The sequence below is a fragment of the Cynoglossus semilaevis genome, chromosome 15 (assembly GCF_000523025.1).
Source record: "Cynoglossus semilaevis isolate Cse_v1.0 chromosome 15, Cse_v1.0, whole genome shotgun sequence".
NCBI classification, from domain to species: domain Eukaryota; kingdom Metazoa; phylum Chordata; class Actinopteri; order Pleuronectiformes; family Cynoglossidae; genus Cynoglossus; species Cynoglossus semilaevis.
In genome coordinates this window covers 8999313-9023390 of record NC_024321.1, presented here as the reverse complement: position 1 = coordinate 9023390, position 24078 = coordinate 8999313, and the positions used below count along the sequence as shown (strand labels likewise).

At 41.0% G+C, this 24078-nt stretch overlaps 1 protein-coding gene and 1 long non-coding RNA gene across 2 annotated transcripts in view; one reads left to right on the top strand and one right to left on the bottom strand.

Annotated features, from left to right (window-relative positions):
• The window catches only part of ccdc88b (coiled-coil domain containing 88B), a 38571-nt gene extending 19547 nt beyond the window's left edge, over positions 1–19024 (top strand). The window contains 13 exon segments of the mRNA XM_025062986.1: positions 1643–1983; positions 2196–2355; positions 3449–3847; positions 5208–5369; positions 5940–6217; positions 6449–6592; positions 8115–8301; positions 11329–11433; positions 11435–11481; positions 13959–14066; positions 16272–16423; positions 18168–18515; positions 18859–19024. Coding sequence (XP_024918754.1) covers positions 1643–1983; positions 2196–2355; positions 3449–3847; positions 5208–5369; positions 5940–6217; positions 6449–6592; positions 8115–8301; positions 11329–11433; positions 11435–11481; positions 13959–14066; positions 16272–16423; positions 18168–18515; positions 18859–18896 — 2469 coding nt within the window. The 3' untranslated portion in view covers positions 18897–19024.
• LOC112488137 (uncharacterized) lies at positions 5–18161 on the bottom strand. Its single transcript, XR_003051901.1, has 3 exons — positions 17405–18161; positions 5202–5363; positions 5–1159 (listed from the first exon to the last, which is right to left on the bottom strand). It is a non-coding gene; the product is annotated as an uncharacterized LOC112488137 (long non-coding RNA).
• Positions 19025–24078: the final 5054 nt, after the last annotated feature.

Here is a 24078-nt window from a genome sequence, read left to right as displayed (position 1 = left end):
TGGCTCATACAGTACTGAACATGAACTGACCCGCAGCATTGCAGGGAGAGATGTATTACAGTACATTAGACAAAGGGCAGTAAAAACTTTGTTATGATGTAACATGTATCATTAATCTTATTTTTCTGGCAGTGTCAATATTCTGTGACTACTCCTGTTTTGTCTCAACAGCAGGCCTTCAGACAGCCAGTGCAGAGTTTTGTTTTTAAACCTTGAATTTACATAATTATTCTCATACTTTTATATAAGACGCAAATTATTTAGTGACACCCAAACCATGTCACACTTAATCACATTATACTCCGGTGCAGGGTGTACAGGTCTCTGTAAATGCGGTGTTTAATGGGGTTGTAACAGTAAAAGTGTGAGACAGCATGGAAACTGCAAGCTAAGGAGAAGAGCGATGCTAAGTCAGCATCAAATAAATAGCATAAAAGGTTTTCATGAATATCCCCCATTCAGAGAAAGTCATACATAAGCATTGGCCTTATCTTCTGTCGTATTTTCGTTCTTTTTTTTTAAAACCAGATCCATCTTCTGCTGAGGATCTGCTAATCTACTGACCTACTAAAAAGATGTGTTTAAAGACACTAATGGTTGAGATTTGTCCTCCTTTTTTGCAGCCAACATATTTAAAATGTGCAATATATATAGTTATCAAAATAACTGTATTCTGCTCCAAAACCCTGCAAGGACCTGGGTTAAATACAGGTTTAGCAGTTTAAAATAGGTGTAGGGACCCAAGACATTTATGTCCAAACGAATTCAGTTTTATTTATACACTGCTGAATCACTACAGTAGCTGTAGAATGTCAGGAGGGTCTGGACATCATTCTCTACAATTTGTTTACCCAAACCCAGCTTTTCCCCATGAGCAGTCGCTTCACAACTCAGGGAAAAAGAGGGGAAAAAAGTCCTTTTAACAGGAAGACACCTCCAGCAGAATTAGGATGTTTGTGGGCGGCTGTCTGTATCCACAGACCCAGAGAGTGCAGAGGGAAAGGAGGAGGAGAAGGGTTGAGGTTATGGTTTACAGGGGCTCAGATGCAGACTCTAAGACAAGGCAGGTTTGTGCAGCATGGAATATTTAATAAATAAACAGACTCACAATCCCCAGGACTGCATTCAGGCTGGCAGGTTGTCAGGCAAACAGAAAGGCCTAGAACAAAAGTAGAGACAGGGGGGTTGAATAGGAACTCTGAGGTAGACCTGGTAGACTCTCAGAGCAGAGGAGAGACACCGCTGGACAAAACACAAGCAAAGCAAAGCTGATTTAGACAAACTGGAGCACAAGCAGAACCAAGGACATAAACAAACTGACAACTAGCAGCACACAGGCTCAGAACAGCAGGTACAAGGCTGTAGGTCTGTCCTCCCATGACCACCTGTTGTCATTTTGTTTTAAATAGTAGAACTCCGGTCAATTTTATTGCTCAGACAGCTCTGATTTTAGGAACATGTACAAGAAAAGTAACAAATTATTAATGTAATTATAAGTTTTAAGACGACGTTGCTGCCTCTCATGATGCTCAGAATATCTCTTCAGTAAAGTGCTCTGTGTAGATATCCTTTTAAATGTAATATCTATTTATTATTTATTAGTTTTCCTACTACATTTTCCATGTTTTCTCTTTGACCAAAGAGTGACCAAATGGAGCTCAACATCCAGACCCTCACAGCAGAGCTAGAACGTCAGGGACGAAGTTTGGAGACCTCGCGTCGACGGGAGGAGGAGCTGGAGGCAGAGCTGCACGAGGCCAGTAAAGAGGTGCAGTCTGTGACCAGGGCACGAGACCAGGCGCAGCTAGAAGCTGCACGGCTGGAGCAGGAGAGGGATGTGTGTCAGCTGGAGCTGGATGGTCAACGCAGGGAGGGGAGGCAGAGAGAGCGGGAGGTGGCCAGACTGAGGCAGCAGCTGGAGAGCACGACCCTGGCCTTGGAGCATAGCAACCAGAGAGCAAGGGCTCTAGACTCTGAGCACAGGTGTTCACACACACACACACACACACACACACACACATTCACCACTGTATGTACACTTACTTAACCTGGACCAGGAGGTGAGGTGCACAGTTGGGTTCACAAGGCATTGGGGAGAGTAATGTGATGCTTCATGCATTGACCAGTTATGTAAACTCTGTCCTCATTCAAGCTTCTGTTTGTTGCCCTTGGTGTGTGTGTGTGTGTGTGTACAGGCGTGTGTGTCAGCAGCTGTCTGAGTCAAGGGAGCTCTGCACTCAACTTCAGGACCTGGAGAAAGACCTGAGCACTCGATTAACCAGCATGGAGGAGGGTAAACAGCAGCTGCAGCAGCAGTACTCAGACGCTCAGGCCAAGATTAGCTCACTGTCCCAGGTGTGTATGAGTGTGTGCGAGGGTGCATGAGTGTACGTGGTAGTTAAGTCCCTGACAGTAATCACTGCTGCAGAGATGGAGTGAGAGACAGACTCTTTTTTTCTTATTTAAATAACTTGATGACCTTTCTAAAGCAAACCAAAATTTGTTCAGTTGACTCTAAAGACCTCTGCTAATAATCAATTTCATTAAATTCCTCTCTGAACTGTATCTGACTATTTTTCATTTTAAATGAGGTGATGAGGTTCTATTTTTGGGGTTCACACAGAGCAGACTAATTTATTATGTTCACATTAGAAATGTGAGAACTGCTTTTGTTCCATACTGCCACGCTGAGGGGAAATGGAATCTTTGCTCAAAAAGAAAATTAAAAGTGAACGAGTAAATAGGATTTTTTTTTCCTGAGCTTGTGACCTGTTGGAATGATTTTGCACTGTGTTTATTTTTATGACCTGAAGCGTCATGAAATTTATAAAGAGATACCGTGTAAAACGATTCACATCTTTAACTACATTAAAGCACCGCTCTGTTCTTTCAAAGCTTTTGGTGAGAACACAAAATATGATGATTATTTTAAACCAAATATGCAGACATATTTGTATGTATTAAAAATAATGTTTTTAATAAATTAAAAAATAAATACATTGTTATCCTTTCATAGAACTGACTAAATCACAAGAACAAAATAGTGTTTATACAATTAAAAAAACATATTTAATCCAGTCATATAAATGCATGTGCTGCATTAATTATACTTTTCTGCCTACTTTCTTAATATATTTTATTCTCTCTACATAAATCTAGCTTGGTTCAAGGTGGACCAGCCTCCGTCTAAATCTAGACAAGTGCTGTAGTTGCATAGATTACATAGCTGCAGCTCTCCAGGTTAAATAATGTCCTGAAACAGATTTCAGTGTTTAACCATTTGGAACCAAAAATCCTTCTTTTTTTCTATATATAAAGAATTGAAAACAAAGAAAATACGAGCCGAGGGCAGCATCAATGTAGTGCTCAATAAATCATAGTCTTCATCTGTTTTATCTGATCTTTTCCTATTTTTTTAAAAAATCTTTCCTGCGTTATCTCTCCTCAGGAAATCTCCACTCAGAAAGCTCGTTCTCAGGAACTCTCCACTGAAGTTGAACGCTTGAACAAGAAAGTGGAAAAAGCCGAAGCTGAACGAAAAGTGGCCACAGATTCACTCAGCCAATCACAGGACAGGATCGAGTCACTCTCCCAGAGCCTGAAGGAGAGTGAATCACTTTTACTGCTGGAAAAGAGAAGAAGAAGTACTGATGTGGACACTTTGTCAAATTCAAAACTCGACTCCTCAAACCAATCGCACATTTGTCAGACACCGACCACGGAGATGACACCTGCGGACCGGTCCCCTGGAGTCAGCAAAGGTCACGGCCTTGCCATGAGTCCTGGTGATGCCATAGAAGGGACAGAGAGGCAGTGCGAAGAGAGGATAACGGAGCTGGAAAAGGAGGTATGTGTGTGTGTGTTTTAGTATAGCATATCAGTTGAATGAGGCGTGCGGGCTCGTGTCAGTCTTTGTAGCACAGTTACAGTATGTCTGTGATGTTCAGTGTGACTTCTTGCTGCGTGAGGAGATGATCTACAATCTGTTGAAATTCTTGCCCCAGGGATGTTTGACGACTACCAGCCCACGGTGTAACTCCCACAAGTGCAGCACTTTATTTCTAAAGCTACTGCTTTATCTCTGCTCATCAGTTTTTATAATGTCACCCAGGCTACTCTTAATCTTCCTTATCTCCTTGGCTGCTCTCTTGCTTCAGCTCTTATTCTTTCTTTGTCACATAAACTCTAATGTCAAGCTCTAAGGGGTGGATCCAGCATTTTCAAGGTCGGAATTTTCTCCAATGCATCTTGCAGCATTAATGCTGTCAGGATTTAAACACAAGGCTGTCACCTTGAGGGTTCAATCCCACTATTACTGCAACCGCAATTTTTCATTTTCTTTCACCTTATAAATATAATTTTATTTTTATTTTTTGGCCTTCCAGCAAGATTTTCATACAACCATAAATAATTAACAAAATACTAGTTTTTTGTAAAAAATACCCAACAATAAAATGAAACAAGTTCATTTAAATTAAAAAAGGCGGCTAAATTGAAAAGGCTCTGGTGCTGAAAATCACAAAATTACATGTAATAATATTTTTTGGCTGAACGGATACAGTTATTTTTTCACTGCTGCTGTAGCTAAGAGAGTGACACACTAAAAGGGTGAAAATTAAAAAGAGCCAGTGACTAAAAGGTAGAAATCTCAGAATATTAGTGTCATTTGATATAGTTCTGGTTGAAAATGTGAAGAAATCCATTATAAAGGAACCTGGACTTAACCAGTCAGGCTGCGGATAATTCATATAAATGTATTGTCATGGTGTTGTAAAAAAGTAAAAATATTTATGTAAAATTCCTGAATTAAATTGTATGACCAAAAAAGAGCCATTAAAATTGTGACTACAATATCTGGATGTCACAGTAATACGTTTGGTAAATGCAGTGTAAAGAAGATGATTTACTGGGCAATCATTTTGTACAAGTATGAATTCCAAATACTGGATCATGACTATTTATAATAAATTAATTTTTGGATATCTATTTTTAGATTAAACGCTACAATTCGGATACAGGGGTCAAACAAAAATATTGAAAATAGTAATATTATGACTTCCCATTAGACATCATTTCTAGATCAAAGGGGAAAACACTCAACCCTTGGCTCCACCAGTTTAGGTCAGAATCTGATTCTTCTTCCAAAGAAAGTGTGTCCTTGTAAAACACACCTACAAGTCTGTAACAAAATATTTCCTTACCTTTAGAGAGCAGTGGCTGTAGCAGGACAGGAGGCTTTGCTGTCACGGTTGTCCCAGTCCCAGGAGATGTGCGAGCATCTGAAAGAGCAGCTGGAAGCGCTTCACCGACACTCGCTCATCCTGCAGGACTCCTGCACCCAACTGCAGACGCTCAACACCAGACTACAGGTGACAAAGACAGGATTACATTTGAATTAATATCTCCTGCATGGAAACAAAAGGCTGTGAATTTGTTGTTTACAATTTAAAAAAACAATATCACTCTGAAATAAAGCAGCTCTTTGTCTAATTAAAAACAATATCAGCCTGAAATAAAGCAGCTCTTTGTCTAATTCAAAGGCTCTAAGGAGACAGAAGAAGGAAAAAGAAAAGACAGGGATAAATGCAACACAATTGTTGTCAAATACTAAGTAGTTAACACACGCAGTGTTGACTCAATTCATTTGAAGATAAAAAATCTTTCCACCACTCTTGTGTTAAAAATTTGGCATCAGATTTAACATCAGACCACTAACAGAGAGAAGGACTGGCCATTAACTGACAGTTCATTAACTCATAAATTAATCTATTAATTAATCTTAAGTTTAATTTTCCGTTTATAACAGTAGATAGTAAAGGTTAATAAACCTGAAGTATGAGCTAATATGTTGAAGTGATTTCCTCCTAGGCTAAAGCGTCAAAAAACTTTATAAAAAACCACAGTTGTTAATGATGGTATTTACAAACACACACACACAGATGGAGCAGGCGTCGCTCAGCTCCCAGCATTCATCAGCATTAGCTCACTGCAGTGAGAGCGAAGCTCGCTGCGCGACTCTAGAGGCTGAGTCCAAAGTGTGGGTGCGGGAGCGGGAGGAGTCGGCCTTAAGGATGGAGGCTCTAAGGCGGGACCACGAGCGGATGACGGCGCTGCAGCAGCGGCAGGAGGTGGAACTGGAGGAGCTGCTGGACAAACACTCTCAGCTGAGGAGCAGTAACCGCTGCCTGGAGGCCCAGTACAGGGAGCTGGAGGCCAGGTACAACATAACCTGACTGTATTAAAAGAGACTCTTTTATGAAGTGAAACACACCAAATTCTCACCACAGAGATTTGAACAGTCTTATATTTCTGTCTGCAGTCCTAAGAATAGAGAATCAGAGAAACAACACACAAACCCACAGACACTGCTTGCATCATTTAAAGATCCACAGGGTTTTTTTTTTCTTTTGTAGATTTGAAGTGATGTTTTTCTCTTTGCAATGTCAAGATACAAGGAGATCCTGGATCGTAAAACACAGATGGAGGAGAGGGAGCAGGAGATGAAGACACGGAGAGAGGAAATGGAGGCAGAGGCCCAAAGGAGGCTGGAGCCAGAACAAGAGCTGGAGAGGCTGAAAGAAGACAACGAGAGGTAAAGAAGTATCACATTCAGGAGACGGGCTCTCACTGCACTCATGTTCATTTGAATACACACAACAACAGCAGCAGCATTAACCCTCCGACTATCTGTGAATTATGATAAACAGCACAGGCTGAGTTTGAATGCAAATGTGATGTGGAGAGGCGGTTGGTGCTCGAAAGGCACAGAGCACAAAACATAAAAAAAAAGGAAAAAAGTTTCCTTCTTCAAGTACTGTTTCCAAAAAATTCCAACTCTAAAAGCATCGGGCACATTAGTTCAATTTACTGATTATAAAAATGATTAAAACATTCTGATCATAACACATGACTGTTTTTATGCTTCACAGAAGCCAAAACATTTAAGGGTTGAGAATAAACATGGAAAATTTATTACGTAAATTATGTAAATATGATCATGCAGGTAACAACAAACATATTTCTTAGTCAGTGTTCCCCAACCACGGTGCCATGAAACATTATTATCCAATTTTAGCTAATTTGTCTGAAAACTACTATTTGTTCACTGCAAATTGTTTGTTTCTGTTTGTCTCTGCAACAGTGACAATTAAATAGTCTTCTGTGTGTGTCTTTCTTCAATTCCTGCAATTATATATATATACTTTACTAAACTGTAAAGACTACGATCAAACACAGCCAAAGTCCATCCAATTATATACAGACACAAATGTAAGACATGAACATAGGTGAATCACCTCAGGTAGCAGCAGCAAGATGAGACAAAAAAAGAAAGTAGAACACAGCATGGAACAACCTAAGCTGATAAGAAGGATTGCAGGATGAGGGCTTTAATATTATTATTATTATTATTATTATTATTATTATTATTATTATTATTATTACCTGAATTAATTTATATCATAGCATTTTTACAACAAGTCTTAATAAATGTACAGTATCTGCTGAGCTGCTGTATCACGTATTTCACACTGAATCTTTCTGTACACTATTAACTGGAATTAAAAAGCTGTTTTCCAAATCTCCTTGAATCCACACTGGGAAAATAAAAATTATTTATTGCTGAATATTAACAAATTTTCCCCCTCAGTGATCATTATGAGCTTCATCTCATCTCATTACAGTTCTCATTACAAAATAAAACAAAGATGCCTACTTCTAAAAGGACTCATTTGCAAGCAATAGCCTGAAACCACAAAGTGACAGTGATGCACCGCGTCGTTCCTCAGCCATTGTGTCGGGGATAATGCTGGATGAATCTATTGGGTATTTTTTGGCTCATAAAGTAGAATGTGGCGTCCACTGTACTGAATGTCATCAGTTTGATTCACGGCGTCGCTGTATCTTGAAGTGTCCTTGAAGGCGACACTGAGCCCACGCACTGCTGTTGAGCGTGTGATGTTTGAAAGACAGAGAGGAGCAGCGTGAATGTGTGTGTCACGTGTGTGTGTGTGTGTGTGTCTATAAGGTTGGGAGTGAAGCTTTTTAAAATGCAGCCCGTTGACCGTTACAGTGACAGTGGTTAAGTAAAACGCCTGTGCGTGTCGGTGTCACAGGCTGCAGGCCCACCAGAAGGAGTGGCTGGCGTTGCAGACAGAGTTGTTGGCTCAGGGCTCCATGCTGAGGGGGGAGCTGAGCGCCTCCCAGCTGGAACGGACTCGACAGGAGGGGGAGCTCAGTGTCCTGAGGGAAACCAACCAGAGCCTGGACCTCAGCAACGCCCGGCTTACCAGCCAGTACCAGGTAATAACCAGACTCACACACACACACAGGTTCACAGGCATCTGAGCACTTCACATACACACTCACTAATCCTGACCCTAAATACATTGGATCCTAAATCTAATCCCAGCCCCAAAATAAACTGTGAACCTCAAAATGCCCTGTTCCTCAGTAGGAACCTGAAACAAACTACATAACTACATCTGGGAAACACACCTGCATATGTGCTGTACATTCTTTGTACAGTAAGTTTGTACAGTATATAAATACATGGTAAGTATACGTACTTACCATTTACCCAAATACTTCTATGTACTTATGTATATATGGCTGTTTGAAACTATTCAAAGTATTCAAAGTGTTATTGGACGATAACAGTTGTTTTTATTAGAATTTCATTGCCTGTTTTTATTGAGATCATTTTGCATAGACAGCATAAATCACATCACCAGTGTGAAACAGTGACTGGCTGATCCCTATAAGTTGATATAAACCTAATTTTGCCTTGACATATCTGAAAAAATGATATATTGGTCCAAACAGAGCATGAATACCAAGTAGCTAATAAGGCGCGGGAACATCTTTTGCCTGCAGAAGAGAATTTAGTCATCTGTGTAATGCTGCCAGTCAGTCGCTGAATACAGAACACTGTTTGATGGAGGAGTTTGTCTAAAGGCTAAAACAGGTAGAAACTGACCTCCTGTCGAGGCTTTAGGAACTCAACCAGCACAAATTTGTCTGGAATGGCTGGGAAATGCTTCATCCAGCCATTGGTAAAATCACTGCTTAAATCTGGATCCTGTCAGAGCTGGTGAAGTACTTTTAAATGTCTCCCAAATTTGTTTCAGTTTTTTTTAATACTACCCCTTTTTAACAAGATGCTCCTTTGATTCCACTCTTAATATCTGCTGACAATTTTGACGTTTGTGACATTTCTAGTCCTACTTTGCCTCTGTCCCAAACTTTATTTTGAGTGCCAAACTTTCCCAAGTTACGTCTAGTTATTATTATTATTAATAATACATTATAAAATATGTGTACTAAACCACATACTGCACCATGTTGTTTATAAATGCTTATCAGAGTCTTTTGGTTTCTCCAAGTCCAGGTTAATTCTCCAAGATTTAATTTGAAACTGAACTAAGCATCACACAAAGCCTTGTTAATGCAGGCAGCAGAAACCCGGTTCTACAGCTTCACTGTTATTTAATGCTGATATTATAGTGGCCTCAGATGTGGTGAAGTTGAGAAGCCACGCTGGACTTTTGTTTGGATTAAACCAAAAGATGTTGTTGATGTGTGAGCTTTAAAGAGTCTGGTCGGTGAATTTGGTTTTCTTCACACAGACTCAGGCTCTTTTGGCTTGATCCCTAGAGTGATCCAGAAAGCTGCTGGCTGACGCTTTATATTTACCACACAGACAAGATGGCGGGATTAGGTTGTCATAATATCGAGCTCCTGGCAAGAGAGACATTGGATGTTTTTCTTTTAAATATCAAAAGGTGAAAGAAGGAATTTTGAAATAGTCGAGGTAAACAGATAAAGTTTTCCTCTATCCTGTGTGAGAGAAAGTTACTCAGTTACTCAGTTACTCAGTTACCTCAGCATCTACAGTCGACGAGTCAATTCTTTGACTCCCCAGAGAATAAACACAACAGAGAAGAGTAGAAAAACAGCTGTATAATAATAATAATAATAATAATATTACTGTCAAAATTAACAGATTAATCAGATTGGAAATGTCAATGCATTTTAGCAGAATGAGACATTCAATAATTCCACCTTCTATCTGTCATTGCTCTAATACACATGTTGTTATTTACACACACTGTGTGAAAGAGCTTCTGTTTCATGAAGGACCTGAACCTGTTTGTTAAGGTTTAACCCTCAGTCAGAGAGCCAGCTCATGTCAGAGCAGCTGAGCTCAGGGCAGTGAGTACAGCTGACCAGCTGACCAGCTGACCAGCTGACCAGCTGACCAGCTGACTGACACATGGGCCAAACGGATTGCGAGAGACTTTAGAACGATTATTGTTGTGCCCAATGGCTTCAGGTTTGAAAGTAGCAACTCTCGACCTGTGCTACAAGCCACAGTCAAGATGCACAGTAATGACTAAAATACACTAAAGCCGAAACATGGGACAATGTTTTGTGTATATACTTTGTCTTTGGTCCAGAAATTAATAGACGTAATGTGTATTTTTGTGGCTTCTCAGCCTTTCTTGTTTTTTGTTTGTTTTGTTTTGAAGGAGGTGTTCTGTAAAGATACCAGACAGAGGGATGTGAGACTTCCTTTTTTTTGGCAACCTTTTTATTTTACTAATGGATGTTTACACATTAAAGAGATAAAAACGAATAAAACACCAGGTAACACATCATTAACTTCCCTGTTTGGCTGAGTGTGTTTAATGGTCGCATGTGAATGTTCTGCCCATGTGCTCATGGTTTGTTCTGTGTACAGTGGTTTCCTTCTGCAGACCAAAGACTTTGATCAATGATACATTAGAACTAAACAGATTTCCAAGCAAATGACTGCCCAACTACTGCGGTTATATGAAAAGAAAACATATCAGCCACTCACTGGGCTGTCATGCTGAACAACAAGCAGTCACCGGAAGCCGGTGCGTCCGCTCAGATTTAAAGGAAAATTTTACATTTTCTTATAATTAACCTGCTGCAGCTGGTGTGTTGAATTTATAGAAGCGTGTGTAATAAAGATAATTGGGAAAGGATTTACAAAGGGGAATTAAAAAAGGATGCCAGTAGCTCAGTAAACACAGGATCATCCACCTTTTGAGAACAACCAGTTTTAAAAGTAATTATCCTTCATGATGTTTATAAGTGTTTTTAGTCCTAATGAGCCCTTTCTTAGTGCCATTTATTTAAATAAAGAAGCGATGAAAGAATAACCTCAACGACCAACCATTCACTTGTTTTCATTGCTGTTTAAGCACCCAGTCAGTTGGCCTTGTGTACTTAAAAAGCTGCTTTTAATATTTTTTTATTTTTATTGCGACTGACTGACACTTGTGATCTTCACACATGCAGCTGTTGACGCAGCTGAAGGGGAACATGGAGGAGGAGAACCGACAGTTAGCGGAGCAGAACCAGAGCCTGCTGAAGGAGAACCGAGCCTTACTGGAGCAGAGCCTGGAGCCTGGAGCGTAGTGACCAGCACTATTTCCAGCAGAAAGAGTACCAGTGAGTGAACACACACAAACACACAGACGGCCGTGAGAGGGTTTGCTTAGGACGTAAATTATGTCTTGTAAATGTGACTTTTTTTTTTAATTAATTTGTTAATTTGTAGCAATGTGTAAGGTGAGTTGGAGAAAACCTCGTCTGAACCCGCTTCCAGGAAATGAGCATATGTAGAGGTTTTAAACTGCGTGATAAAATTTCACAGTAACAGAGCACTCAGCAGTCATTCTTTTTAAATGACTAATGCCCTGGAAGCAGATAAATCCAGAATTAGAAGTGAACACGCAGAGCTGGCTTTACCCCTCAATTATGAGTTGAAGGTTTAACGAATTGCATCTTTTAATTAGTTCATTTGCTGCTTTAAATTTTGTCTCAGATTCATAGAAGCCAAAGTCAATGTGAATATATTTTATATTTCACTTCAGTGCTCTCACAGGTCTGTAGATTCATACACACAGACCACTGTGTTCACCCTGTGAATATGAACGTTCTACTTAAACCTTTAAATTAAGGTTTTTGACAAGAAGACATGCAGATTTACATGTATTCCATCCTGTCATCGGATTAATTTCTCCCATTATTTCCAGATGATGATCAGGATTTCACTTTGCATAGAAAATGTACAAATCATCATTCTGACAATTAAAGTTCATGATACATGTTTCTAATAGAACTATTAGAGGAAGAACTTTTTTACCCAATACATGTTATAAAAAAATACTACAAAAGTTGCTGCATGTCCTTGATGCATTTACTATAACTCTCAGTAATGTGGTTATTAGTACTATAAATATAATATAATACTGCTGTAAATGTTGTTTCGATATAGAATTATGCAACAGCAAAACAATGTCCATGACTGTTATGAACTTTTGAATTTGGCCATGGTTGATATGTAGGGATTTTAAAATATATTTTGAATAAGGAGAAAATCCCAGCAGCTCCCTGATTGGCTGTATTTCTCCTGAATTGCTTGTATTGTATTCTCGCAGTCAAGCCTGAATTTGAATACCAAGGGCGCAAAGTGCATTTTATAGTAGTTTCCTTAAAACCTGAGTGTTTATTCTTGAGGCTCGGAGTATTTGAGCAGGAAATGTCCTTCTCTGTCCTGGTAAACTATTTATGTGAATGCAGCTAAACCCACCTCTAAATAATACATTTTTTAGAGAAGAGATGCTTTGAAATGGGTAAAAGGAGAGCTTTCAACCAATGTATTTTAACCCCTTCAGTATTAAGGCATTAAGCACCAAAAACATTACAATCCAGTATATTTGATTTTACATAAGTGTACACCACGGGAAGATGAAAACTACAAAGAAGATGACGTATCTTTATTTCTCTACTACATTATCTGTTTCTTTATCACTTTTCCTGCTACATAACATTTTAACATAAAATCCATTAAATATTATATTTCCAATCTGCTTCAGATTTTTTTTTAATAGCCTACAGTTGTAAATGTATATTTAAGATAAAGATGCCTCGTAAACACTTTATTTAGTTGGAGATTTAAGGACCGGGCTCAGTCAGCAGGTTCGGGCAGACTTATATTTTTATGTCCCAGTGACAGCTGTGGCCAGAGGCACTGAATTCTCTGACTGTCCATCCGTATGCATCCATTTGACTGTCATCACCAGGATATACCAGGAACGCCTGGAGGGAATATTCCTAAAATGTACCAGTTAAATATGTTAACTTGATCTCAAGAATGAATTTATTTGATATTTTACTCTCAGAATTTGTGATTTCCTACATTAGTGAAAGTTCATCCACCAATGTTTTGTGTTTTAATTAAAAGCCACGGCCAATAGTTTCTTCTACCTCAGGCCACATGTACTGTAACTGTAGACATTTGGATTTTCACTACATGTTCAGTGCTGGTTCCTAACACATCCTTAATGTAAAAATAACAAGGCCTAATCTAAATTACTATGAGTTTTAATTCATACAGTAACAACTGAATTATCCAATGTATCAGGTTGACTGACTGTAAACTGCACTGAGCTGAAACAGGGAGGTCTGTGGTGAAACCAGTCACTATGGCTGTACATTGGTATATCCACAGGGACTAAAAATATACAGCAGCTTAGAAAACTAATCTAATGTTCCATTTTTACCTGCTGACCTTTAGCTCATCTGCTCAAACGGCAGTGATCTCGTTGGGCCACAATTGTGTGTCGGTTACCATGTGAGCAGCACCGTTTGAGGTATTTTTACTCTGACTGTCACCCAAACCACAGCCCTGATCCAAAAATCCCTCTTTTATTCACCTCTCCTCTGGCCTGAGCCAGTTCAAAAAAAACCCCATCAGCACAGCTTGAATAAAGCTGAGAGAGAGTTGGATCACATGATATCTGACACAGTGATGGTGGACTTCATCAAACACACCTTTACTGACCCGTCATCGTTGTATATATCGTTGTATATGCTGTAATGGTCCCATGCTTCATTCTAATGCTTCACATGTTGTCCTTCAGGGAGAAGTTGACCGAACTAAGACGAGAGAAGCAGAAGTTGTTGGAGAAGATTATGGATCAGTACAGAGTCCTTGAGCCAAGCATGCAACCACCAACCCCCAAGGCCAAGTAATTTACAGATAATTTATTCATATTTATACGGTAGCTCTCTGTTTAAGATCCAACCATAAAAATATATGTATGCACTTATGTACACAACATCTTAAAGCAGCGGGTAATGACCTTAAAAATACAATGTTTCACAATTAGTCACACGTTAAGCCACTGGTGTAACATAGACGGAGAAAAGGATGAAACACTACAATCTGATAAAACGAAAAGAGAGAAAAAATATAAGCTACAAACGGCAGTCATAGAACTGTCCATGGTCCTGAAATAAAACTCAAAGAAATTCACTTTTTTTTTTTAGAATATGTTGAAAATTTCCATAAACACACCAACATCAACTATCTATAACGTAATAATTGTGGACAAATGCCATATGAATGTGTAGAAAAGGAGTTTTACCGAGACTTTAATTTCAATGAACAAATAATGGTTTCAGATATTTTAAAATACTGGTTTATGTCACATCTTGTGACCCCACGACTTTGACCAGAAATGTCCCATTTAAACATGATTTTTGTCTCACATTTTAAAAATAGATTCTGGTCACAGCCACTCGAAGAAAGTTCAGTGATTTTTAACTGAGACAAGTTAACAGAGAATTTGGATTCATTAGAGTGAAATCAAAATATATTTTAATGATTCACATCTCAGGTTTTGGTAACTTTAGCCTGAGTTTGGCTTTGGTTCTCAGCTGGTACAAGACAGCGCTGACCAGAATGTTTATGTCCTGCACTGGATTTAAGGCTTGGCCCAAAAGATGCTTAAAATGTGTAAAAGTGTGGGTTTGACAGCAGCAGATGATGCATTAAAACCTTCCATCACCTTTGGGACAAAACTGTCTGGGCCAAAAATGAGAGTTTCTGTTTTATTCCTATTTAATTGGAGAAAATTGTCAGTTTTTATAGGGTTATTGCGTTTAATGAGAATCAGGAGTTTGGAGATGTTCTGGTGTTGAAACAAAACAAGGAACTTAGTGTAATCTGCTGAAAAGTGGAATGGGGTTCTTTTGAAGTTTCTAATTAACAGCCTGAGCAGATTGAGAAACGGGGCGAACGGTACTGGGCCACGGCATCCATAGAATCTGCTTGCAGAGATTCTGTGGATGACGAGTGATTACCAACAGTAAGTGTGAAGGTTCTGTCTGACAGGAACGAGGAGAACCAATTTAAAACAGATCCACAAATGCCCACCCACTGCCTGAGCCTCTCAATTAAAATGTGGTGATTCACTGTATGGAAGGCAGCGGTGAGGTCTAATATAAAACCTAAAGCGGAGGATTTTCTCCTGCATCAGCCTGCGATATTAGGACACTTGAAAACTCTGTAAGGAAAAAATCAGACTGAAAATAAATTGTTGTGTTTCTCTGAAAAATCCTCTCACCTGCTGAGAGGCTGCTGTCGCTAAAGCTGAGAGGAGGCTGGCAGTCTGCCGTCTGACCAAGAATAGTTTGATTTTATTTAACAATACTGAGAAAGTTTTTTTTATGAAATACAACTGAAATCCTTTAAATAAACAGACAGAAGAAAAGGACCAAAGAGAGAGAAGGAAAAGGAGAGAGACAGGAGCGGGAGGGGGAGGGGGGACTTTGTACGTCCAGCTATTTAAAAAACAAATCCACCTGGGGCTAAGAGTTAATGTTCAACTTGGTTTGAAAGATAAACATTATATATATTTCAGATCCAAATTGCTACATATGGGCAAACACGTATGTTTGTATGTGGGATGGTACGGTGGACTAGCATTTATGCTAATAGGTTTTTCCATAGATTGTTTTATCAATTTGGAGAAATGTCTGTTTTTTACTGCAAGCACGGATGAAATTCCACCTGCAAAACTAAATTAGTTCAAATACTAAAATAGTAACTGATACTGTGTAGAAGTCAATCTCAATCAATAAGTTAAAAATAACTGACTAATGGATCAGTCAATTAGTCTTATCTTTTTTTTTACAGAAGGTGTATGGACTAAAGGCTGTCGATGTAAAAAAGGTTAACATTTTGTCTCAAAATAAACATAAACTGAAGATAATTTATTTATCAATCAATAAATTGATTGATAATTTTTATAGTAATGTAAAACATTAGACTGTACACAGTGGGTTATGATGTCCTGTCGAAAATAAAGGCTCACACACACACTGATTATCACACTCACACTCATCTCATTCCTCTTCATAAACGGTCCCCGTTCTCTCTGTTCTCACAGGAAATCTAACTGGATTGCAGACAGGATGAAGAAACTAATGAAACCTCGCGGAGGAGCAAGAGACGGACGAGCCCTCTTCATTGCTGCGGGCAGCGTGGAAAACCTGGCCGACAGCAGTGAATTTTCATCAGACACACACACACCTCAGACCGGTGAGTGCGCAGATCCACATCAGCCCTCGATGACCCCCAGCCTCTTCCACACAGGCACGCACTTGAACACACACGCAGGATTCTCACAGAGACGGGCTCACATGTTTAGCATAAAGCAAGGCTGGAGCCACAGATACAAATCATGTCATGACTGCTAAGTGTGGTCAGCAGTGATACCACAGTCTGCTCCCTGGGTTTAGAGCTCACAGAACCACAACGCCTGGTTCTCTCTGCTTTTTCTTGTCTTTCACATTGAAATGAGAGGATCTTGTGAAAGGCAGTTACGGAAAATGTTTTTTATGCATGCTCAGTTTTCAAGGTTGTGCATTGCAATATTAGGCTTCACTTGATAAACTAAACCATTTTCTCAGAGTAGACGAACATAGTGGACAACCTGAGCAACACAAACAATGGAAGGTTAATACAATAATTATTCTCCCACAGACAACAGAATATGGCCATGGAATTGATATAATGGCATGATGACATATATTAATGAAGCCTCTTGGCCATATGGTGGTATAATCTGAGAGACGTGTTTAAATTGTAGAATAATTGTCATCAGATCCTGTTGTATTCAGAATCTACTGAAAATACTGCTCTTGGCAAACGAAGAGTATGTAGTTCCCCTGCTTCCCCTGCTGGGGGAGCTATCAACGGTATTTCAAATGCCCTATTCCATTACGTAACAACAATTTCCATCAAAAATAAAACTAATCCTGTAGATACATAGGACGTGTAATATTTCAGAGACAAATGTTTCTTTAAGAAGGTCATGACATCATGACAGTCAGGTCTGAGTCAAAGGTCAAACCGCAGCAGAGCTAAGGCTGTACCCTGGGTTATAGCAGTACCACAGCGATGAACTGTGAAGCCGTACGCCTCTGATAAAGAACGTGAATATGCAATGCTGGTGAACCACCAATGTTTTAAAATGAAAATGTCATGAAGGGACACAGGAAAAAGAAACTGAAAACTTACATTTATCTCCTCCAACCAGTGCCACCCCTCAGCCCACTCCTGCGTCTTCTTCATCTTTTCTTTTTGGTTCTGGTTCTCTTTGGCCTTCCATCACTGTCAGTGCCTCAGTGGGTGACCTCCCTGCAGTAGAACACAATATTACTGATTAACTTTTTGTTTGCATAGCAGTTGAGAGAATAACTGTCAATAAAACAAGAAAACATTGATCTACGACTGACTGCACATCTCAGCTGAATTCTACTCCGAACACTGGACAGTGGGACACAGCAGTGAAGGCAGGTTCATGTGTAGGATTTAGTTGCTTAAAAATGCTTCTCATTCACCAGTATAGGTATGAGCACACACACACACACACACACACACACACACACACCATCATGAGCCATTTTCAGGGAATAATGTGCTGCTCAAGGTTGTTTGACATGTGGTCAGGAGGAGCCAGGATTCAAACCACTAACCCCATGATTAATGGTGAAGGAGCTCCACCATCTGAGGCACAGCCATGCACATTTCCTTAATTAATTTCTGCACCTGCCGCTGTGAGACTCGCTGGAAGTGAAACTGTGTTTGCACAGGAAGAGAAGGTCTTAGTTATGTTGTGTATGTTCTGCTGCGGAGGAAAATCTCAGGCAGATCAGACTCGTACCATCAACCTGAGGTCTAATGTCAGTATGATCTGAAGAAAGCAGAAATACAGCTGTTGTTTCTGTTTCTAACACGATAATTAACTAACGATAATTTAATTCCATTAACATGGCCTCAGATCCTCGCAGTGCTCCAGTTTCTCCAAGTCCCCTAAGAAAAGCTCGCTCACAGACTGAACCAGTCATTTCAGCACCAGGAACTCCAGCTTTGCCTTCTGCCTCTGGGGGCCGTCGGAAGTTGGGATCTCGTCACGGGTGGGGGCTGGGCTTGTCCAGAGGAGGCAGCGGAGTCTCCCAATCCTTCAGTCCTGGAGACAACAAAACACATCCTCGCCAAAGGCTGCGCTCCAGCCAAAACAACTCCACTGTCCTCTGGGAGAAGGAGAAAGGAGCGGCCAACGAGTGTCAGGAAGCAGAAGCAGAGCTGACCAATCAGGAAAGTGTTGAGGAGGAGGAGGAAAAGGAAGGTGAGGAAAAAGAAAAGTACAATAACGATTATTTCTCTAGCTGTCTGCTGAAATCGTGGAAGCTGGTTCCATCAGATTAGATTTTTGTGGTTTGGTATCGACTCTTCTTTATCGTTACGAGACACGTTTAGGAAGAACAACAAAAGATCTGAACTTTATTTTTCTGGAGTTGCCTGTAGGTGATGTCATCTCCTGATAACTCTGCTTGTAAATGACTTATCAAGAGCAATTGTTTGTCAGTGTGTGTGTGTCTGTGCTGTGAATCCATATATGTACTATCTACAGTATGATAATGAATACTGCAATATAACCTACTAATCAGTATTTCCCTTTGTTGTTTCAGAAAACCATGAGTTGAGGGATGACAGCGTGACGGACTGATCAAGACGTACAAACAAAAACAAGATGGAAAAAAGTGTTATATTGTGTTGTTTTGATGCCACAATTTTTATGTAGATGATGAAATCTTATTATTATTTTTTAAATAAACGAATGAATGCATAAATGATCACTCTTGCTTCTGTGTTTGCCTCAGGACTCAGTTTTCTGCTTGGGTGTCTTTAAATATTGTTATGATACAAAAGATGCACATTTTAAGAATAAGGTCAAAACTTCGTCAACCAAAATGTGAATGTTCTTTCATCACAACAAAAAGATGCAGACGAGGTTCATACAAAAGCCCACAGATCTGATCAGGGATAAGCACAGAGGAGGCCAGCCATCTGCCTCACATATGGCTGAAAAAACCCAGTTCATTTTTAGGATCCTGTGAAAATCCAGTCATTGATATAATGGCCAATGAGCTGTTGCTTAAATGAGGATCCTACTTAACTCTTAACTCTTGTACCACCAACCAGACCCCTGTCAACAGACAGACAGACAGATGGACGGAGAGGAGCTTATTAGCATGCAGCTTCCCCAAAGAGCAGACCTGAGAGTTCAGAGTGAAGCAAAGAGGCTCTCTCAGGAGACAGGCTGCTTCCGAAGGGTTTCTGTTTAAAATTTGAGGAGGATACATCACTGTTTCCCGTTCAGCCTGTTTTTTTTCCCCCTAAGAGTTTGAAGACAACACCGAGGATAATCACAGACCGCGGCTCTCTGCCTGTAGCCAGCCATCCCCAAACACATATCCTAAATTATGATTTGCAAGACAAATGGATCTCTAATACAATTCATGAATTATGTAGTTGTCATGGTGACATTAATCAAAAACCGAGGGCCTCTTCTCTGGGCTCCGAACATTGTGTTTGCTGAATTGAGATGCACGATGGAGGCTGCCGTAGAGCCGCCTGAGTGAGCACACGGCAAAGTGAAAGCAAGATATTGGTCCTGCCAGTCACTCAGGGGCTTATTATGAGTGCAATGCAACAATCACAGGTCCTCAGACAGGCGGACGGACAGACGGACGGACAGACGGACGGACAGACAGGCAGACAGACAGGCAGACAGACAGACAGGCAGGCAGACAGACAGACAGACAGGCAGACAGACAGACAGGCAGATAGACAGGCAGACAGACAGACAGGCAGACAGACAGGTAGTCAGACAGACAGGCAGACAGGCAGGCAGACAGGCAGACAGACAGACAGGCAGACAGACAGACAGGCAGGCAGACAAACAGGCAGACAGGCAGGCAGACAGGCAGACAGGCAGACAGACAGACAGACAGGCAGACAGGCAGGCAGACAGACAGGCAGACAGGCAGACAGACAGACAGACAGACAGACAGGCAGGCAGACAAACAGGCAGACAGGCAGACAGACAGACAGACAGACAGGCAGTCAGACAGACAGACAGGCAGACAGACAGGTAGTCAGACAGACAGGCAGCCAGACAGACAGACAGACAGGCAGACAGGCAGGCAGACAGGCAGGCAGACAGACAGACAGACAGACAGGCAGGCAGACAGGCAGGCAGACAGGCAGACAGACAGACAGACAGACAGGCAGACAGACAGACAGGCAGCCAGAGGGCAGAGGGCAGAGGTAAAGGCCTTAACTTCTCAGCAGGAGGACCCTCACGGTCAAACACAGTGACTTGTTCACCAGGTCAGTTTAACCTGCTTTATACCATCACTGCTTCAGAAGAGGTCTGAATGAAAATGATCAGGAATGGAGATTATTTGCGAAATGATTCTTGTTTATTTAGCAAAGACTTTGTTGTCTCTGTATTTTAAAAGATGACGTTGTCCCTGTGAGCATAAAATGAGTCAAAAAAAAAAAGACCTGGGAGGGAAAAATGAGAGAAAAGTCTTGGCACAAACTGAGTGATTAAGTGCCACATGGTCGCCTGATTCCAGGAGCAATGAATGATGGATGGCTGCCTCGGCCGACATCACTGCTGGGACGTATCAAGCCTGCTGAGCTGCTTAGTTATTGATTACAGGTGGAATCCCTAAAAAAAAAACCTACTTTGGAACATTTTGGGTCATCTACGTCCTGGCCAGGGTACATTCATCTCTCTCTCCATAGTCTACTCTCTTGGTTCCTCCATGGAGGTATTTCTGCCTGAACTGCCGATTCAAAAACCCTCTCTTTACCACTTTGGCTTTGTGTAAATCTCTCCTCATCATCCACTCAGACCGGTTACCTCCACTTCTTTCCTGGGCTATCAAATTTTAATGAGTGTCTCCTTAAAGAGCCCCCTGTGCCCAAAAAGCTCATTTAAACCAATTAGTCCACCGACTGAACAGGATGGACAACCCAAATACTGAGGAGTACTGTACACCAGTTCTTTATCTGCTGCATGTATTTAAGATAATCAAAATATCAAAACGTTCTCAAACAGACGTGTGATAATAAATGTCCCTTCAATTAGCCATAAAAATATTAAAAAGGTTTTTTTTGTAAAGAAATCAAATCAATTCCATAAAAGAAAGCACCAGTGTTGACGTTCCAGACCAGGTTTGGCCGGAGTTGTAGGATCTTTTGCCATTTGGCATTAAAGAAACCACATTATTATAACAGTGTAGAATATGGAGCACGGCAGACATCAGTCATTATAAAGAACTAGATTTTTTTTAAATTAAATTACACACACACACACACACATATATATATGAAGAAGACACTTGTCTGTCGGAGAGAATGTGTTGTGAAACAGATGATTGTTGTAATGAAAGCCAACCTCGCAGCCTCTGCCTCAACTTTGCAAAATGTTACATCATTGTCTCCCAGAGGAATTTCAGGAAAATTGTTATGGTTTTAAAAAGGCAGGGTTGACTTTTTTTTGGACTAGTATTGAAAAGATACAGCTGCACTGTGAAGCCTGGTGGTGGCAGCATCATGCTTTAGGGCTGGAGGGGTTTTTTTTTCCAGCTGCAACTGTAGCTTTGTACAGGTTGGAGGGAGTCGCACCTTGGAGGGATTTCAGAGATTTACCTTGGAAAGAAAGGCATGTTCGCAGAGCAACGTTAACTCCACCTGCAAGTAAACACTTTTATAAACACTGCTGTGGATTTGTTTCAGAGGAAAGAACAAGAAGAAAAAATGGACTAAAATATAAAATGCATTTTAACTTCCACCTTCCATCCACTCATCATCACAGAGTGTGAGGGAAGTGTTTTAATTTCACCAAAGACGTTCAGGTTTGTCACGGCCCACGTGGACAGCACACCTAAGTCAAATGTTATACAATGTTGCTCTGTGCTGCCAACAGAATCGAACATTATGAAGCATAAAGTAATACTGTCCATTTGTATTTGGTATGAGCTCCTACAGTCTACGACTGGAATAACTTCCTTCTTATTGGGACGCTGCGAAATGTAGGCTGGTGCTCCGAGGGTCAGGAGGTGAAATGAGATTTACCATTAAACCCTGTACTTCACTGAAACTTTATTTTTGGTTTAATGAAAAGTTGTAATATGAGGGCTGTTGTTGGTCATTCCACCCACAGCAGAGTTCCCTGGTGTGGCAGCGGGACAGGGAGGTGATCGCTGATCCAGAAGTGCTGCTGTAATTCAATTAATTATATTTTGCTCCAGGCCACAGAATCAGGGAGGGGACGGGGTAGGAAAATAACAAGTGCAATATGTCGGTGTGTGTGCGTGTTTGTGTGTCGACCAGCTGACCCTGCAACCTCTCCTCCTCGCAAAACTGTCAGAATCCCTGTGCCTCCACCGGGCTTTTACTCGATGAGGTTAAGCCCAAAGGTGAGTTCTATAGTTCATCCATAACCTCACTCCTCAGCCTCCACCCATCTCTCTTTCCTTTTCCTCTTTACCCCCCACCCCCTCCACCCCTCCTCTGCTTCATCACTCTTCTCTCCCTGCTCCGTTCAGGATCAGTCTTCTCATAACAGTTTGTCCCTGCAGCTCCCGTCCCACCACCTCCTCCTCCTCCTCCTCCTCCTCCCCCCTCGTGCACTCCCTTTCCCTCCCCAAGTGTATTACGGCGGCTTTGACGCTCTCAGTAAAAGCTGATTTATTCTCTGGGTGCTATCGATCGGTTTCTGCATTAAAGATTATAATTCATTACCCCAGCCCCTTTTAATACATTAAACACTCAAAATAAAAATAAAATAACCCCCGCCCTCCCAGACTCCCTGTGTCCTCAGGGTCCAGGGAAAACACTCCCTGGAGGAGACGCCCAGACTGTTGTCCTACTCCTGTTATGACGTGTGTCACAGAGAAAGTCACAGGAACACACTTTTGCCTTTGTGCACACATTTGTGCGGACGTGCAGGATAAACATCATAAAAACACCGTCAGTATACGAGAAGTCACAGAGAGTTTGTAAACAGTGAATAAACAGCACCGCAAGTCGAAAGGATCAGCAAAAAAATAGACTTTTTCAGTGCCTTATGAAGGCAGAAATCACGACGAGTCAGAAGTTTCGAAAAAAAGTGAGGGAGGAGGGTGAGAGGGTGAGAAAGGATAAAGGGGTGAGGATGGAGAAGACACATGGTAATAAAAATAACTCCCAGTAAGAGGATTGGGCTCGTTATCAGAGAATCACAGGCTGAAAGGGCGCAACGCCCCCTGGGACGGGTTGAACGCAAAGGACAAATTTTGTTGGTTCTCGTTTCTAACAATGAAGCTGATTCTTCTTCTAATATTTTCATCTCACGTCTCTATTAGATTTTACTGTTTGTCAGTGAGCCTCTGTGGGACAGTATCATGTGAGCCCTATTGATTTTGCCCAAAATATTTAGTCAAGTTCTCTGAAAAAAAAAACAACAACCCCCCACCCCTAAAAAACAAGAATGCCCTCCACCGCTGCCTTGACAAATTGATTTTGTATCTGAGCTGTGAGGACTTGAGGGGTAATCCCTCTGATTCCTCCTCACACTGTCACTCTGACCGACAATTTCCCTCTTCATCTTTGACTCTCCTCTTTCTCCTTGCATTAAAGGACTCCTCTACGTCCACGCTCCAACTTCCCTCTCCCCTTCTGGCCCCCCGTCTCCTACCTCCCCCACACCCCCTCTATCTCTCTTTCCCACTGACAGGCTTTCAGACAGTAAATCAGGGACATTGATCCAGTGCAGAGCACAAGTGTCCTGGATTCTGCTAAAGAGCCATTTTCATTTCACAAGCAGTTTACTGGCCCAGCTGCCCTCCCAA